Below are 14,943 nucleotides of genomic sequence, written 5' to 3' on the forward strand. Positions count from 1 at the left end.
TAAAAATCACATAATCAGAAGTTATTATGGTAATCTGAAAAGCAGAAGGGAAGATAACACCTTCTCATATTCCACTGTCTTCGATTGTCCAGAGCAGGGCATAAAGCATAGGATTGGAACCAGACTGAATTCTCATGTGCTTGCAAGATCTGAAGATCGACTTGGCCTTGCCTTCCTTGATTTTGGGGGCGGGTGTATATTTGCCTCCAAACTCTCTGAGGTGCCTTGGGCATTCAACAGATTTCAGCCTAACATACCTCAAAAAGGTAAGTAAGACTAAACTACAGGGAAGTCATCATGTTTATCTCAACTTTCTTCCAAGGAGATCATGATGATGATGAGGAATTCTGGGAGTCGAAGTCCACACATCTTAAAGTTCTGGGAGCTGAAGGCCACACATCTTAAAAGTTGCTAAGGTTTAGAAACACTGTCATAGGGGAAAGGTAACACTGGAAGCTGAGAAATAACTCAATTTTCATTCATTCTTACTATTTTTTGAATTATACATGCTTTGGAACTGAGGATAAGAGTACTAAAATCCCACTTTCTTCTGAGGAATGATGGCCCTTTTTAAACAAGATTAGGGTTCTCACAAAACTCAGTTCATGCACGTGCAGATGTGACAAACGGTCTTGATTAAAGCTGATCAAAAACAATCCTCAGAGATGGAACCATCTCAAGAAGTCCTGTGTTTGACTTTTTGGCCTTTTTTTTTTTATGAGAAGGATATATATTAATCCAAAGGACTTATGGCATTTATGCAGTGTGGCGATATCTGGAGGGGACGGTCAAAAAAGTCACAATGGCGCCTGTAACTGTGCAGTCAAAGCCCTACCTTTTTTTTTTTTACACGTGAGTCAAGTGCAATGCAGGTAAAAAGGGGGCGGAGCTTCAATTATGGAAGTGTGGCCATTATTTTGACTCTTGAATGCCCCCCCAAGACACCTCCACAGTGTTTCCTGAAGGCAATGCACACTTTTTACTGGTGACAGATGAAAGCATTTTGATACCAAAGAAGTCATTTGCTCCTTATTACCCTCCCTCTATCAACACATCTTGGTGCAATTTCAATGTTTTTTTTTTTTTAAAAGATCCCCTACTACAAACAAAAAGAAAGTAAAGTAAAAAGAAACTAGCTAACAAATGAAAGACAGACCAAGCGGTCTCAGAGTTTGAGGGAATGCTCCTCTTGTTCTGAATTGAAACTCTGGGTGTGAGCTGGATTTCAGAGAGGCAGCATTTCATAAGGGTGTGTGGGGTGTCCATTTGAGAAGCCCCCCATTCTTGGGTTGATCCCAGTGCAAAAGGTGATTGTGTCCAGGTGTGAATTATCTCTCAGCCCAACCCACCTCACAGGGTGGTTGCTGTGGGGAAAACAGGAGGCAGGAGAATTAGGCTGCCTTGAGTTATATATATAAAAGGCGGGATAAAACCTACAACGGCAACAACAATGCAATCCCACAACATCTGGAGCACCACTGGAAGACGATCGGCATTGACCAAATCACCATCAGTCCATTGCAAAAGGCAGCTTCACTTGGAACGGCTTCCATCCTGCGATGATCCCTTTAACACCATCCGACAGCAACATCTGCCTATCCCAGGTCCTTGGAAGGACTCGATAGGTGGACAAAAATGCCAAATCCAGTCTAAACATCTGGCTGACTGTGCGACCAAGCACAACAATATATTTGAAGTGTTTCTAGTCCACCAGCATCCAAGGTACTTGTGATAGGTTCAATCCGTAACTGGAAGGATTTTTCCCGAGTTTTCTTTTCCAGAAAAAAAGGTCTACAATTAATTAAACGCACAGCCTACAGTTCCCATGATATGACTGGCTGGGTGAAGTTAATTTAACCCAATGTTTTCCAACCTTGGCCACTTGAAGACGGGTGGACTTCAACTCCCAGAATTCCCCAGCCAGCATCGCTGGCTGGGGAATTCTGGGAGTTGAAGTCCACCCGTCTTCACGTCGCCAACTTTGGAAAACCCTAACCTAGATACATTTTCTCCATGATGAAGCCGTTTCAAACTTATTCATAATTTACTCCCCACTTCAGCGGGACATCTTCTTCCGTCCCGGAAGAAACCCCCAAAAGCAAAGCCCCGCCGATATCCCTCCAGCTTCCTCCGCAGCTGTTGGGGCGCTCCGCCGCGCAGGCGTGCCAGCAGAATCGCCCGGGGCAGAAGCCGTGCCTCTGGTGTCATGGCGGACGGACGAGGAAGCCGGGAAAGTGAGGGCGGGATCACGCGGCCCAATGAGGGGGCGCCCAATAAGGGGCCGCGACAAGCCCCGCCCCGCCGGTTGTTTTGGCTCGCGCTGCCCCGCCGGGTGCCGTCTCGAGCGCGATGCTTCCTGAGGCGCGTCGCCGCCGCCGCCTTCCGCACCGTCACGGCCGCACGGGTGAGTCGCAGGCCGGGGTGGAGAACGAGCAGCCACGGCGCCCCCGTCAGGAGCCGGGGGAAGGCCGGCGGTGAGGGCTGCGGAGCGCCGGCTCGAGTCTGAGGGAGGAAAGGCCCCACAGCGCCGCTCGCTGGCGGGAGGGCGAAACAGCCCCGCGGGTCCTTCGGCCCGACGGTAGGGCCGGGCCGGGCCGGGCTGGGGGAGCCGCTCGGGCGGGCAGCGAAGGGGAGGGCGCCGCCCGCCCCTCCGGCTTCCTCTCTTCCGTGCCACGCTGCCTTGCCCCTCCTCCGGAGCGAGGACGCCGCGCCTCCCGTCCTTGCCCCGGGCAGCTGCTCTGCCTTGCGTCCCCCGCCGGCAGACGATCCGGGGGCTTGGGGGCGGATGGCTGCTGGGCTCCCGCGTGGGTCTGGTAAGCCCAGAGGGGGAAAGGCGGGTGGGCGAGTCAGCGGGGCTGCCGGGGAAGCGGGGTAAAGGAGCGAGGAGAATTGCACCGCAACAGCCTGGCTTGTGTGTGAGTTGCGTGTGCGTGTGTGTGTGTACCTGCGAGTCAGGGTGGGCTCCTGGCGGCTTCCCGGACTCGTCCCCGATATCCACGTAGCCTTCGTCATCTTGATACATACCACCCGCAGCGCCCCGTTCAGGATCATGAGGCCCCCATTCGTGCAATTGCTTGATTAATTCTGTGCCATCAAGTCGTGGTCGACCCTTAGCGACTACATCGATGGGTTTTCTCCAGGAGGATCTCTCCCTGAACCTGGCCCTTCAGCTCTTCCTACGGTGCACACTCATCACTACTATAACGACCCCCGGCTGCTGGTCACCTTCTCTTTCCTTCCACCTTTCCCAGCATCAGGGCCTTTTCCAGAGAGCCGGGTCTTCCCATAATGTATCAGAAAGTGGAAGACAAATTGCAGGTGGAAGCAATAGGCACCTGCTCGTATTTGCTTAAGCTTTGATGTGCAGAGTTGCATTTTTGTTTAAACTGGAAGGAGAAGCCTTGGTCCTGTTTAAACGAAAATACCTGAAATGCCTTGCAAATGCTTAGTTGACTGGTCTCAGGGGAAGCCTGTTTCAGAGGCAGGGCACGTGAGAGGATTTAGGAGTCTTAGTGGATCGTAGGGTGAATGTGACGAAAGAGTGATGCAACGGCTCAAAAAGCCAGTGCGGCGTTGCAGGGCATCGGCAGAAGCATTGCATCCAGATCAGCGGAGGTAATTGTTGCATTCTATGCTGCTGCGTTGGTTAGTGCTCAGGGCATGTTCTTCGGGCACTGACTTTGAAAGGAACCCGTTCGGAGCTCCCAGAATGTTACGGAGGCTGGAAGCCAGGCTGTGTGAGGAGTGGGTCAAGGAGCTGGGTATGTTTTTGTTGCAGAAGAGAAGGCTCGGGGAGAGATGTCTACAAATATCTAAAAGGCTGGTGCATGCAGAGTGAGTGGATGTGTTCTCTGTTGAAACCAAAGAAAGCAGGAGGATTAACCAACTGAAATTAAAAGAAAGATTCAGGCTGAAGAAGCTGCTGATCCTGGAACAGTCTGCTTCAGACAGTGCTGTTCTTCCCTTTGCTGGAGACTTTTAAATGGGGATTGAGTGGCCACCTGTTGAGGATGATTTAGTGGGCTCTTGAACATGACAGTTATTAAAAAATGAGTATAACCACTCAGGGACTGAATTGCCTTGTAATCACGTTGAGCATATGGAAGTTATGATCTGATTTTACTTAGTAATACTACCTTTTCTTTCCATTTGATTCACAGAAGTGGAATGATATTTAGGAAGTATTTTCCTCAAATGTCCACAAAAATTGACTTCAAGTCTGTAAAATTGATCAAGTTGCAGGAAAGTCATAACAAGTTTAAGACTGCGGGATGAAGTAACTGCTAGAATGGAAAATTCAGTTTCAGTATGCTTGTCAGAACTACCTTTACTTGGCAGTTAAAAAACAACATGCCCAATTTTTTTTCAACCCAGAAAATGAGTTGAGATGTTTCCATGATGAGATGGTTGGTTTGGAAATATTTGACAGAATTTCTTCCTTGAGTGGATGATATTGGTCAAGTTCCAGGAAAACAAGTTAGAAGCCAAGCTAATAGCATAATAGAAAAGTACAAGTTGGAAGATTCACATGTGATCATGGGAATAATACAAACTTGAGACCATGTTCTTAGGTACGTGCACTAAAGGATATGTAGATATTGGCAGTAAACCAGTCTTGGTGGTTTTTTCATACAGCAGTCTCTTTGCAGTCTCATGTGAAGTACACAAGAATTAAAGTGCTTAAATGGTTTTTGAGGAATAGCAAATTATTTCTGTTGTGGAGATTAACAGTCAAAAGAATATGGAAGTGGTTAGGTCATAAAGAAAATGAGTGTTAAGTAATACAAGTCATAATAGTAAATATATGTATGAATATGGCTTGGGTAAGGTTGGAACAGCTTTGGCTGTTTGAGATTTTGATTATAAAGACCTACTGAGAAATGTTGACAGCTAAAGTAAGAGTCGTGATGGTCAGCTGCTTAAAGTGCCTCTGAGTTGGGCTTGACTTCTGATGATTGTATGGGCAAATGTCTGACATTGGGGCCCGAGTTCAGAAAAAATCTGTAGCTCTTCTAAGGGCATGCCAGTGATCTCCCTGATTCCATCCATCCACCTTATCTGTTGACTTCCCCTGGTGCTATTTCCTTCAAACTTGCCAAGCGAAATTGTTTTTCAGCTAAGTGAGTTTCTTTATGCTGATTGTCTCTTCAAAGAGTAGTGGGCGGCAGGAGTTAATCATATCTCCAACAGGATTTTTTCCTAGGGACAGAAAGCATTGCTGCCTCCTGTGGCTTCTGTGCTTTAGTGATTTTCTGCATTCTGTCTGGGCACTGGCCTTTTTTCTTATGTGAAGCTCTCACAAAGAATTGCAAAGCCGTGGGCTGTGCTGGATCACTTTGGTTTCCTTTTGTGGCCTGAGATTAGCTCAAGCCAGAATGAAAAGTGAAAAAGTATGATTTGTGATTCCTAAATGGGTTTTAGAAAAGAGAACAACGAGGCATCCTGCTTATAAAAGGGAGGCAAGGTTAGGATACGTGAGAGAAGAAACTTAGCTACATAGCATTTTGAAAATATGTGACACCTTTGGGAATTTCGATTTGGTCGTGCTTAGGGCTATTAATAAGTCAAATAGTCCAGGTGCTTCCTCTTGATGTGTTTGTAACTAAGTACTTTGCCAAACATGCAGGATAATCAAGATTTCTTCTGCATGAAGGAACAATGTAAGCCTTTTTATGGATCAGATTAAACGACAGATTCTTATAATTCTGAGAAATTTCATGATCCATCAATTAATCATTACTCTGCTGCAGCTGACTTTTCTAGCTTTTTCCAAACAGTATTAAAGCTTAGGCCTTCTCACACAGAGATTGTCCATTAAAGTTTTAGAACAGCAGGGTACTAACAAATATGGTTGTGCACATTTTGAGACAGATTTGGAAGAAATGCTTCAGAACATACATACAAGTAGTCTTCACTGACTGCAGTTGGGAGCGTCTACTCTGTCGCTAAGCAACACAGTCATAAAGTGAAATGTCACATGACTGTGCTGAATTGCTACATTAGTTCCGGCTGTGGTCGTTAAGTGAATCACCCACAGTTGTTATGTGCGACATCATGTGACTGCGACTTGTGACTTCTTGCCAGCTTCTCCATTGACTTTGCTTGTCAGAGGCTGGCTGTGAGGGTTGCAAATGGCAATCGTGTGACCGTAGAACACTATGACCATCATAAATGCGCACTGGTTGCCAAGCAGCCGAATTGCAATCAAGTGACTGCGGGAATGCTGCTATGGCCATAACTGTAAGGACCAATCGTAAATCTTTTTCAGCATCATAGTAACTTCAAGTAGTTGGTAAGCAAGGACTAACTCTATGAGTAAAACTCTTCTGTCTTATTAATTAAAGCAGTCTTCTGCTTCCACGAATCCCTGAAAACTGGCTGCTTTAAGAGTTGCATTAATTTTAATTTGACTCCTTAAAGAGCCACATTGTTTTTCAGGCCTACATGGAAACCCGAATAAAAGATGATGCTTCAATGAATAGGAGAGAAGTGCTATACTCATGCAAGTTCTGAAGCACTTCTTCCAAATAATTTTCAGAATGTTCCAGATCCTATAGAGAAACACTTTAGAAGTTCCTTTCTCTCTGTCCCATATTACAAGACAATTGAGCTCATCTTAGATGAACCACAGATGTCTGATATGATCCTGCTACTATGATTCTACTACTGTTCCATACTAAGGTAGTTGACATGTAGGGCTAGGTAAGCTGTTTAATCATGAATTTTAATAGTACAGTGTGGAGTAGGATGGTAATTTGATGTCTTCCTCGCTGCAGTGAATGGAAGAGTTTGATGATAAATCACACAGACCAGCCATTTAAGAATAATCTCTTTCACAGTTTCAAGTTCCTGGGATTTTCATTCAAATAAGCAAAATTCTTTCTCTTCTTTGCTAAACATTTCTTACCTTATCTTCAGACTATTCAGAGCCCTTTAGATTGTACATCATGACTTGGAAGGAGTAGGTTTATAGTTGGTGGATTCCTTCCAGATTACCACTTTGTTTTCCTTTTTTTCTTTTCCTGAAATAATGCCCTCATCATTTGACTGTTGAAGGCAAAAATTGTGTTATGACACATTAGGATATTTGGAATGCTGTAAAAATACTATTTTCTTCTAACATTTTGCAGATGGATATCTTTTAACATGTCTTTAAGTACCCTAGGTTTTATGTTGTCTCTCAGTATAATTCAGCTGCTCAGATGATACACCCAAAAAATTATATATGGAGTAAGAGGGAACAATTATGCAAATGTAATTAATTTTAACAGCTTACACACACCCCATGTTTTAAACTTGATTGGCAAAGAAGTTGATTTTTTTTTCTTTGTGCAAAACATACTGCAAAAAGATGGCCATAAATCATAAAGTGGCTGTCATAGCAAATGTGGTAAATCACAAAATACTCATTTTACCAGAAGAAAAGCTGGGGAAGTTTGTTTGTTTATTCATCATATTTATATTGCCACCCATCTCACTTGATGTGACTCTGAGCGGCATACAAACAGACCATAAAAAACAATTTTAAAAATATACAAAAATACAGAAATTAATATTATCATGAAAGGGCTAAGAGAGAGTAACAAATTATGACCAATGGAGCCACCTCATTAGGTTACCATTCCTTTGGGACTCCCAGGCCTGTTGACACAACCAGGTTTTAAGGGACTTCCGGAAGGTTGGCAGAGAGGGGCCAATCTCACCTTGGGGAGGGATGATGTTCCCCAGGTGGGTACCACAGCAGAAAAGGCTTGTCTCTTGGGTCCCATCAGATGTAACTCCTTAGCAGACGGGACCCACAACATATCTCTTCCGCCAGACCTGATGGGAATTGCTCCTGTTCCTTGCTCATGTACTACCTCTCAGCTTGCCAATTTTTTTTCTAGATTGGTGGACACACTTACCAACAAAGCACTTGAATGTAGCCACCCACTTTTTTATTTTCTGAGAATACTGATATACAGGTAGTCTAGAGATATGCTTGTAGATAAGGATATTGCTAGAGAAGACTGGTGCTTTGCTTTGCAGAATGCCAATGTTCCATTTATTTCTTTTTAATTATATGATTATAAGAAAGCCTGGCAGGTGCTAATGGAAGTGCGTTAAGATGTTTTTGTGCCTGTGGGTATCATGCTGCCTTTCTGTAATATCAGATGTAAGTATAATCAGGTGCTGAATACCAAAATTGAATTTTCAGAACTTTTTTTTTTACCCACATTTTTGTGTTTTCTGAAGACTTTGGGATTATTCTAAACAGTCTTTGGAGACACTCTTTTAAAAGAAACCGTAGTTCAGGCTCATAATAAACGGAAACACAGTGATAAACTCTAATTGTTGTGTAAATGTAAAAACTCTGAGCAGAGAATCAATGTTTATATTAAGACCATCTGTGTGAAGAGTGAAAGTTAAAAATAGTTCTGCTGAACTTTCATCTACAGGTAACCCTTGTTTAGTGACTGCCTCATTTAGTGACCATTTGCAGTTATGACAGTGATGAAAAAGAAACTGTATGACCAATCCTCACATTTATGACCTTCGCAGGTCTGTAAAGCAAAGGAAAGCTGAAGTAAGACCATAAGCATAGCCGGGGTTTCACTTAGTGACAGCTTCACTTAATGGTCAAGTTGCTGGTCCCAGTTGTGGTCGCTAAATGAGGACTACTTGTATTGAATGAAAGCAGCCAATTTGTACTGTACTGCTCAAGTTTTTGAATATCAGCTTGGTGTCTGCTCTAGATTATGATTCAGTTCTAAATGATCCTGAGAATTATGGGATTTTAGATATTTATTTATTTTATTTATTTATTAAATTTTTCAACCGACCATCTCCCCCCAATGGGCAAACTCTGGGAGACTCACAACAAACATTAAAAACATAAATATATATAAATACACAAAACATCAGTTAAAAACATTACTAAAAAGGGAAAGGAGAGTCCAAGAAGATGAAAAATCTGAGGCTGAAGGCAGAAGGCCTCTATGGGGCTTCTGTCCCATAGAATCATCCCCAAGCTTGAGGTATTCCCTCAAGATATCATCTCATATCTCCAGCTACCTACAATATAAGTGCTTTCTTGGGCTGAAATGCCCAATACAGATAGTCCCCATTTTAAGAATGGGTTCCATTCCCAAACCTGCCCTTAAATTGAATTTGTATGTAAGCCAGAACAGTATTATTGTATAATACTGTATAAGTAGTATTGTGTTATTAACTCATACCGTTGTGTATTTAACTCAAATCATTGTGTATTTAACTTAAATTTTGCTACAATAGGCCCCATTCTTAACTGTGGGTCATCCTTAAACTGGGCATTCTTAACCTGGGGACTACTTATATAGTGTTTTCATAGGCAGTAAGACTTAATTGAAATGACGCAAGGATATGATTCTCTGTAGAATTTTCGTGAAAAGCTTAAGGACTTTCTGCCTGTCTGGTAAGATCTGAAGGAGTGGGATTGTTGCCATCAAGGACTATGGGTCTTCTCCATTGCCACCCCCAATTCTCTGGAACTGCATACCCCTTCAGATCAGAATAGTTCCACCCCTGCTTTGTTTTTGGGAGACCACTAAGATTTGGTTACTCCAAAGGGATCATTTAAATATTTGTTCCCTTTGAGGTTAGAATTAGGGTGGGGTGTCATATATTGCATTTTTCTTTTTTAACCATTTTACTCTATCTGGCTTGCCATTCAGCAAGCCAGAGCCATCAATAACTAGTGGTTACAAAGGATGGTGGTAAGAGGAAGAGAGTGGGCCCCTATAGCTGGCTTTATAGCTCATATATAGGGTTCTAGAACCCAAGGGGTGATGTTAATCTAGAAAAGATATCTGTGCGGGGGGAGAAGTCTAATTTCTGCATAGTCTGATTCCCAGGTCCAACCCAGTGGAGTTGCAGATAGAGGCCATCTGTAAGAGATCAGGGGAGGAGGTGAGAATTCAGAAGAAATGCATATCTTGGTATGTTTGGCAAACGCGCAGGTATGAACTAGATCTGTAAAGTGGCTGTTAGTGAAACTGCAGCAATCCAGATTTGAAGGGCAAAATGTGATTTCCCAGTGAAATCCTCATTCATCCTTGTACAACCCCTCTCAGTGTATTCTTTTGTACTGATGACTCATTTTGTATATTTGATCCACATTCATTCCTGACCCTGTTTTTTGTTTTATCCCAACCTGTATGCAGCTATGTTTATGCTTCTCTTGACATATTCACTTCCCACTTCTGTATTTTATAATGAGCAAAAGTACACTCATATACAACCACACAGTCCCCATGATAGTTTATCAGCATTTGCAGGCCACACATTACCTACTGTCTTTCCACCAGCATTTGCACATCTTAAACTTCCTTAATTTCCCCATCTATGGTAAACATTTTATCAGAGTACAAGCACATTGCTTGTAGTGTTTTGCCATTGATGTACAGTAATACCTCGGTTCACGAACGCTTCTGTTCATGAACAATTCGGTTCACGAACAGCACCGTTTGCAAAATTTTGCTTCCGTTCGCGAACGCCAGATCGGGTGACGAACAGGATCTGTGGCCATTTTCCCTCCCATGACACGTGGTCGTGGCTTCCTGTAGGGAGGGGGACTCTCCCTCCAAACAATAACCGCCTCCCCACCTGCCTTCCTGTCCTCCATGCCAGAAGTCGCGTCAAGCAAGGTTAGTGTTCTCTCTCTTCATATTGTACTGTACTGTACTTCGTTTCATATTTTTGTGGTTTAAAAAAAAAATACATATGGTTCAGAACGGATTAACCGTATTTACATTGAACCTTATGGGAAAATTTGATTCGGTTTGCGACCAATTGAGTTCGCGACCAGAGTTGTGGAACGAATTAAGTTCGTGAACCGAGGTACCACTGTATACTGCAACCCACTCTATTTTTCCTGTCACACCTAACTACTTTTGTCTTTGATACACTATAATTTTCAAACCCATGGTCATAATTGCATTATATGCCCTATTTAACATTTGCTGTAAATTATTTCAGTTCTCAGCCAACCGCGTAGCATCATCTGCATACAGAAGAGCAAGCTCTTTCATGTCTCCAACCAACAGTATCATCACTGCAAGCATTCCTTACACATTGATTCATGGATAAACAACCAAACTGACATCACGCATCCTTGTCTTACTCTTGCTGTGCTTACTCTTGTATCATTTGCTAAGCGTAAAGTAAAAATCAGTGTGGTAAAAATAGCAGTAGTATACTTCTCTAACAAAAACACTGTATAAAAAAATAAAAAGCATCTCGCATTAACCTGTGGCGACAAGAACATTTTTAAAAGAACGTTCAATAAATTAGTATAATTTAATTATAACGCCACAGCCCTGTAATGTCTTAGTTTTATAATTATGTGTTGTATTATTTGATTTTGCAGATTCTTTCTGAGATGAACAGAATCTTAAATTAAAATAAATGGGGTTGTAAAATGATACCCACGGCAAATTTATAGTGAAAAAACTTAACATGAATAAATGTGAATAAAGTATAGTGAATAAATAAACCAACCGCAATTACTTTATGCCCGCTAGTGGAGAAGCATAGTGAAAAAGTGCAGTACTTCCAGTAATATAGAAAGTCAATTGCATATCCATTTGTAGCTAATAGAGGAAGCACAATGACTGATTAGTACTGACTTGCTCATTTGAAAGTGACTTATATGCAGTACTTAATATGAATTATTTATTCATCTGCACCAAAGTTTCTTAAGCTTTGCAAGACCAAAGAACAATAAGCAGTTTTTAAAGAGAAACACCTGCCTGCAAGCTGAAGGAACAGCAGCAGCAATAGAGGCCAGAAGATCAAGCACCAGGTTGGAACAGGCAAGGCAAGGTGGAACAAGTGCAAGGTGGGTGGAGATGCTAAACCAACTTTTGCCCAGAGGCATGACTAGCTTGATGGCTGAGCAAAAGTCTGCTTTGGGCAATGTCATTGGGATGGTACACTTAGTAACTGTGCAGAGGGCATTCTTGTTTCTGAGGTTGATTGGGTTTGCACTAATGGATGCTAGCAACACATCCCGGTTGCTTGGTTGGTGCTCTTCAATAGTGTCTGCTAGGCCATATTGTTGCTGAATCCAGTGGAGTTTTAGGTACTGTACCACCAGGCTATGAAAGTCATAATCAAGGATGGTGTTGATGATTTCATACTTTGTGACACCTTGAAGTGGGGAATTCTGTGCAGTTACAGGAGACATTTCCATTGCAATGGAAATGCAAAGTGGCCAGATGTACTGCTCCAAGCTTCACAGGTTCACACGGGATGCCACAATTTTAATATTTGTGGTGATTGTTTGAGGTGGCATCTCAGATTATCTCAATAATGACATGCACAACCCCACATGCACAGTGGTGGCTCAGTAGTATGGCGAGATCAGATGTGCAAGGTAGAATTATTTTTATACATGTACATGGCCCACCTGTAAGTTTTTTGTGAAATGCTGGTGTTCTGTGAAATATAGTTCAAGAAACACACTCTGCACAATTGAACCATGCTGTTGCAGTCAAAGTGTATTGGTAGACCATACATTTCTTGTTCTATAATCTTTTCAGCATATCTTCTAATTCTCATGGGTGTTTATGATTGTGAACCAAATATTTACTCCAGTTTTACTGACTTGTAAACAACAGGAACATGTCTGTGTAAATCAAATCTATCAATTCCTATAAACTATTTAAGGTATCATTTATAATTATTACAACTGGGCCTTATGTTGCCTAATTCATATTTTTATTAAATTCCCAGAGATGTTTTAGTGACTTAAACATACTCATATAATACTGAGATATTTAAGATTAGGAAAATATATATTTGTCTTTGAAGTATTCAAGAATTTTAGACAGGCAAACATGTTATTCAAGAACTGGATCATGTGGCCTATACACAGAGGCCATTTCTTTGCATTTAAATATTTCACCTGTGGGTTTGCTTGTTTACTTAGATGCAGGACTAGTTATAAAAACTTTTAATCTAGAATGAACACCGATGGTGTGCTTTTGAGTTTGAGAGAGAAAGTATTGTGAATTTCAGAAGAATAAACTGCAATGTATATAATTGCTGATGTCAGTGACAGAGATCTATAAACTAGTAATGTAATAAAGAGGGTGCTGGATATCTTGAGTCTAGAAAAATCTTGCTTGCATTTTTAACCATGCTATAAATTGAGTAATTAGATTTTGCAAGTTTAATCTGGTTTTTGCAGCCTTTTTTCCGCACCTGCATTATTGTTCCTACTGTGTTTTGAGGACATATTCCTATATTAGAATCTCATAATACATATTTTCTGTCTCTCAGGTTTTCATTAAGGAAAAGATAGATTAATTGAGAGAGAACTAACGTTGCTGTTTTAAGCCTTTGCTCAAAATATGTTTTCTGTTAAAAATTAGTTGTTACCTGACCTATGTACTACAAATATTTGAACCAGTAAATCTTTAAACATCCTAGTTATATTAGTCTTTAATATGTTACAGCTTAAACTTCCAGTAACCAATTAATTAATCGTACAGTAAGTTATAGTGCAGCTGAGTCTTGGAGATGAGAAATAGGAAAAATTTAAATGAGGGATTATGATAAAATATGAGAATTCCTAATCTTTAGTTTACAACCTGCAGTTTGCAGAGGACCAGCATGACCATACTGAACCAAATGGAGGCATTTATTGAGATATTTATCTGATAATTGAAAATGTAATCTTTGTAGAATTCTGTATAGTTCTAAATCAAATGCCTCCATTAATGCCACATTAGTGTTGTGGATTTTAATTATATAATTTAGGATATTTGCTGCTGATGTTTGTTTTGTTGCTTTTATATAGCATAAAATGTAATCTCACTGAGACAATTATAATGTACAATTAATGTGGAATTCTCTCTTTTCAGAAAGGCCAACTGTTAAGAGGCAATAGTAAAGAATCTCTGTAATTACTTCGTTTTTTCTTTTGATTTTCTTTTAGGGGATTGAAAATGTGCCAACAACAATGCTAGGATTACAATGGGAAGTGTCACACTTCGCTATTTTTGCTATGGCTGTCTCTTTACATCTGTGACCTGGACAGTTCTGCTGTTCGTTTATTTTAATTTCAGCGAGGAGACCCAGTCTTTCAAGAATGTGCCCGTCAAGGGGCTTGAACCTCAGAAGCCGTTCCCCAAAAGATTCTATCCCCAGTTTGTCAATGGACCAGCACGCATGCTGGAATCTAAGCACAGATATGGCAAGATCAGGAACCCCTTGGGAAATGCCGCACAGGATCCCATCAAGAGTGATACAGAGTTTTCCCCTGAAATGGGTAAGTTGGAGGAGTAGAGAGCTAAGGTAGTTATTTCCGTACTGGGGAAGGCGTGGCAGTGATGTATGCATGGTCTGAAAGCCTTGGAAGAGCAGGGCAGAGGTTGAGACCATTGGATAGGTATTGACTGTCAAAATGATCCATACTGGATGGATTCAGATGTCATAAGAATTTGGTTTAGCCCTAATTTGGTGGACTAACGGCCATTTTAACACACTGGTATATCATAAACCATGATTTAAAAGCCACAGTGGCAGGGTTCACACTTTGTATTAAGCCAGACCAAAGTAAACACACCCATTATGACTTAATGCAGAGTGAACCCAGTCTCTGTTAGACAGAATAATGGCCTGTGTAAGTCTGGTTCATTGCTGTTTAACCCATGGATTCTTATTAGCTCCCTGAAAGTCCCAACTTTCATTAAGTTTTCTAAACATCATGGGTACAATAATAGATCAGAAAATATGATAGTAAGACAAATACATTTATAGAATTTGTTACACAGAGCTTTCTAAGCCTACATACAATGACACCCCCATTCCAGGAACGGATTGCTTCTTATTCATTGTGATTGATATAGCATTGTAGCTCTAACCGTCTGTCTTAAATAAGATAAACTAGCTGCAGTTTTCTGCTTTGTAGTTTTGTAA

At 41.5% G+C, this 14,943-nt stretch overlaps 1 protein-coding gene across 7 annotated transcripts in view; it reads left to right on the forward strand.

Annotated features, from left to right (window-relative positions):
- Nucleotides 1-2,267: 2,267 nt before the first annotated feature.
- The window catches only part of GALNT11 (polypeptide N-acetylgalactosaminyltransferase 11), a 28,108-nt gene continuing 15,432 nt past the window's right edge, over nt 2,268-14,943 (forward strand). Inside the window, exons 1-3 of one of the 7 annotated variants that reach the window (XM_025169856.2) lie at nt 2,316-2,404; nt 11,711-11,857; nt 13,961-14,293. In XM_025169856.2, the coding sequence (XP_025025624.1) occupies nt 13,999-14,293 (295 nt within the window). In that variant the 5' untranslated portion in view covers nt 2,316-2,404; nt 11,711-11,857; nt 13,961-13,998. Of the gene's footprint in view, nt 2,405-2,552; nt 2,814-3,522; nt 3,762-3,815; nt 3,835-9,860; nt 9,957-11,710; nt 11,858-13,960; nt 14,294-14,943 lie in introns of those variants that run through there. The other 6 variants (XM_025169855.2, XM_088150218.1, XM_007433225.3 and 3 more) reach the window with 6 other exon arrangements.

This window comes from Python bivittatus, unplaced genomic scaffold (assembly GCF_059951505.1).
Source record: "Python bivittatus isolate LINGU-HERP-01145 unplaced genomic scaffold, Pbiv_v1 ctg000610_np1212, whole genome shotgun sequence".
NCBI classification, from domain to species: Eukaryota; Metazoa; Chordata; class Lepidosauria; order Squamata; family Pythonidae; genus Python; species Python bivittatus.